This window comes from Colobus angolensis, unplaced genomic scaffold (assembly GCF_000951035.1).
Source record: "Colobus angolensis palliatus isolate OR3802 unplaced genomic scaffold, Cang.pa_1.0 Scaffold37, whole genome shotgun sequence".
NCBI lineage: Eukaryota > Metazoa > Chordata > Mammalia > Primates > Cercopithecidae > Colobus > Colobus angolensis.
Window position 1 is genome coordinate 3,069,539 of NW_012117043.1, and position 4,428 is coordinate 3,073,966.

The 4,428-nt window shown below is 40.3% G+C and overlaps 1 protein-coding gene across 1 annotated transcript; it reads right to left on the bottom strand.

Moving 5' to 3' along the window:
- Nucleotides 1–3,365: 3,365 nt before the first annotated feature.
- Nucleotides 3,366–4,191, bottom strand: NACA2 (nascent polypeptide-associated complex alpha subunit 2). Its single transcript, XM_011953653.1, has one exon. The coding sequence runs from the start codon at nt 4,114–4,116 to the stop codon at nt 3,469–3,471; it is 648 nt and encodes a 215-aa protein (XP_011809043.1). The 5' UTR covers nt 4,117–4,191; the 3' UTR covers nt 3,366–3,468.
- Nucleotides 4,192–4,428: the final 237 nt, after the last annotated feature.

Here is a 4,428-nt window from a genome sequence, read left to right on the forward strand (position 1 = left end):
TTTTGGGCCCAAAAAAGATCTGTATGAGCAGAGGTGACTCAAGAGATGCTTATAATACATAATTAAATAAATCACGATGAATGGCAAGGGATAGAAAAAGGATTAAAATTAATGATGAGCTAGAAACAGACTCCACGGACCTTAAAATAAACTCTATGAAGTCCAACACGCAAGGAGATGAGGTTAAAGCATGCTAACTTGTAAACAGGTAGAAAAAATGGATTCACAAAGTTTCATGACACAAGGTCTTACTAATTTCTTTAGCTGGACGCTTCCCTATCACTGGGCACGAAAGACTCTTGCATCATAATTTTTGCTACTATTAAGCCAGAAAACAGAGATAATGTGCCAGCCCACCTACACAAGATGAATCATGTTTCTCTCCAAGAACCTCATCAAGGGCACCTAATTAAAAGTGGTAACTGAATTTGGTTCCATCTACATAATGGCATAATCAAGACAGAGAAATGATAAAAATGTTATGACAGCTGATGCTTTCCCTAGAGACTGACAGAGTCCAGTAGCAAGGTCCAGATCCACACTGGAGTCTGTACTTGAACAAGATACAGATATCAGATTTAGTAACTAGAAATATTCCATCGACCCTCATCCCCACCCCACCCTTCCCCATAACAGACTCAATTATTAAGTGGCAAGAAAAATTCCCCATAGGGAAGGCTTGGTGCCTTCCTTCAAGAATGTGCCTGCCATTCTACAAGAAGTAAAGATCATGGAAAATCAGTTTCCATGGGGAAGATCATCTGAGAAGGATGGGGAGTAACAACTTTGGGGGCAATGAAGTTAGAAGGTTGGCATAGCTCTTCAAGGAAAGTCAAGAACTTGGCCAGAAAATGCTCAACATTACAGTAAAAAGTTGAGGAAAAGGTACCCAACAGAAAACTCTGATGCTCATTTTGAATAAGGTAAAGCTGCCAGAAGACTGAGACCCTGCTGAAAAAATGGGCACAAAAAGAATTACAGTGATAGAGGTGGGATCTAAAAATGTACCATTTTTGCATATGAGAGTGGCCTCGTTCCAGTTCATTACATAATTTGAGTGAAGTGGAAAGAACATGGGCTTTGGAATCATGTAGACCATGGGTTCTCAGTCTAGCTCTTCTAATTGAGAGATGTATGATAATGAGTATCATCAACCTCTCTTAGCTTTGTGTTCTAAAATGAAAAATAACACCTGCATATTAAGTGCTTAGCTTAGCATAATTTCTCGCTCATAGTGGGGGATCTAAATGAGATCTATTATTGCTGCTTTTAGTAGATTTATTTCTCTAGTTCTGTTCTTGCCCATGATTTCCCTTATGACCATTAATACATATTTCGAGGCTTCTAACCAGAGTGTGAAGGCACCATCAGTGCCGTGAACCTTGGACTCACTCATTAACTTCAGTGAACAGTGCCAACCCAATCTCACAGTGGTTGGTACCCTAGAGAACTATCTTAGTTGGCATAGGATTATCTACATTTCATAACATTTTTTTGGAAGTATTTGAAGTAGGTGGGCTAAAGTAACTTTGTTTTGTGGTGACCTGTGGCCAAATTTTGATTATCAATAATTTGCATATTATTGTAAGTATTCACAATAATGAGGATGATAAGTAACATTTGCTTCCAATTTATGGGCTCTACCATATTACGCTTTTGCTGAAACTTGGAGAAAGCTCATATGTATATAAAAGTGTGTCTAAAAGAAACAAGATTTTTGAAAAATGTCTGACTGTATACATCAAATGAGCAATACCCCCTACAAAGGAGTTCCCTTAGGAAGCTGTACAAACATTTTAACAATCCTGCATTAGATCAAAACACTTTGGGAACTTCTCTATTGGAATTGCCTTATGACCTAGTTTATGAGCCATATAGAAAACTCAGACTCATTAATTTATAGTCACACATAATTAATTTTTCACCTCTGGTGGAGTTACCCAGCTTGATCACCCATTTTGGCTCTGAATGATTTTGCTGCTTCCAAAATAAAATCCAATCTCAAAGTGTGAATATTTGCCACTATCTAGAGTATTTAGGAGAACATATCACATGTTATGAAGGCAATTCCAAAAAGAACTCTAGAATTTCAGATTCTGGAATAACATATCTCATGGCAGTGAGTTTGCTGAGGGCAACTCTCCTCTGGACAGCAGGTTATATTTAATAGTATATTTGTTTTTAAGACTATTCATCCAACAAACAATTATTGAGGGCTAGCTATTGTCGATTTGTTCTTTCATTCATTTGCTCAACAATTATTGAGTCCCTATTACTTGATAGGAACTGGGCTAGGAATCCAGCAGTGAATAGGAAAGACATGGCCACTACTCTTGTAGAGACTTCATCCAATTAAGAAGACAAATACTAAACAAGTAATTGCAGCAAAGAGAGGCATAATGAGAACATATTTCAGAGAGACCTAACCTAGTCTAGGGATTAGGGTAAACTTTCCTGAGGAAATGATTTTGAAGCCGAGATTTGAAAGATGACTAGGAATGTTCCAGGTAGAGGGAACAACATGTGTAAACGCTTGAGGGCAAGGGAGCATGATGTTGCAGGAACTGAAAGACATTCAGTATGACCAGAGCATTTAGGGGAATAGCAGAAGACTGGCAGAGACCAGACCATTCGAGGTCTAATAAGCCACATGAAGAGTTCAGACTATTTCAGTTGCTCATACACTAAAGAAGGGATATGCAATTCTGGTTGCAGATTGGATCAGAGAGAAGAGAGACTGGAGGTAGAGAGATGGTTTAGAAGGTTATTAGGAAAATCTGGGAGAGGATGATGGCAGTAGAGATACAGAGAAGTGCAGGAATCTGAAAAATGCTCAGGAGGCAGTAGTAATAGGACTTAAAGATTTATTGGATGTCAGAGATTTTAAAGGATAGGGAAGAGTTAAGGATGAGTATTGAGTAGCTGGTTTGGGAATGAAGAGTTATGATGGTGGCTTTCACTGAGCTGGGGACATTGCAGAAGGTAGCTCTAGTTATCCAGTGGAGGAGAGATGATGAGTATACTTTTGGCTATGCTGTGATGGAGGTGCTGGGAGAGTATCCAAGGAAAGATGGTATGTAGGTGGCTGGATATCCAAGTCTGTGTCTTGGGACAAAGATCGGACTGAAACCATTTGAGGATCATCAGCAAGGGGAATGAATCTGATCACCTATGTTGGGTGTGCAGAGCGAAAAGAACACAAGGCCTCAGAAAGACCCCTGAGATGCACTAATATTTAGGAACTGGGTAGGAGAAAAGATGACCACAAGGGAAACTGAAGAATAAGCTAGGGAAGAAGGTAGATCCAGAGAGTACCACGCTTGGAGACCAAAAAAAGAGAGCTTTTCTTTTCTTTTCTTTTCTTTTCCAGCAAGAAGTCATAACTTTGTTTATGATAGAAACAGCACAAATTTCAAACCAAGCTGCAGTTACTCCGTTGAGACACCAAAAAAAGTTGCTTTCAGATGGTTACATTGTTAATTCCATAATTGCATTTACAATATCATTACTGTTGTTCTTCAGAGCTTGGACTGCCTTTGCTCTCGACACATTTGCTTGTGACATGACCAATTCTATGTCCTTAACTTCTACACCTGTTTCATCGACCTCTTCCTCTTCACTCTCCTCTTGTACAGTTGGAGTCTGTATGTTTTCTTGAATGTTTGAGACAGCTTCACCTTGAACTCTGAATTTCTCAGCAGCTGCTAGTTGTGCTTGCTGAGATAAATCTTGGATCTTGGCTTCCCCAAAAACGATGTAGGTATCAGAAGCAGGGCTCTTGTAGACATCTGGTTTTGTGACGACAAAGAGGATATTCTTAGATTTCCGGATAGTGATTCTAGTCACTCCTGTAACCTGTAGAAGACCCAGTTTGGACATAGCCTTCCGTGCCTTCTTTTCACTCCGACTCTGTTTTGCTTTACTAACTGGTTCTTCATCAATTTCAGCTGCTCCCGCCAGCTGGGCTTTTTGTGTGGTGGTCTGGGTGGAATCCTGTTCTTCAAACCCCGGTACTGATTCACCACTGTCAGATGCTGTTCCAGAACCTGTCTCAGTCTGGGGCTGCAGCAACTCCCGCTCTGTAGCAGGGACGGTTTCTGTGACTTCGCCGGGCATTTTGTGCGGGGAACGCGGAAGCAAGATGGCGGCAGAAAGAGCGCGAGCAAGAGCGTGACCCGCGCCTGTGGCAGAGGGAAGCAGAAAGAGAGCATTTGAAAAGACATTTGTCAACGGTGTTACATATTGCCAAGAGGTCAAGTTGGAATGGAAAAGGATCTATTGGATTTAGAAACTGTAAGTTACGTGGTCTGAGTGGTGTGGTGTGAGTGGCATTTGGGAATTGTTTCATGGTCAGTTCATTGAAAAAGTGACTAAATTGGAGAATCACTTTTTAAAATTTACATTATTTAACATGCTATTTTAACTGAA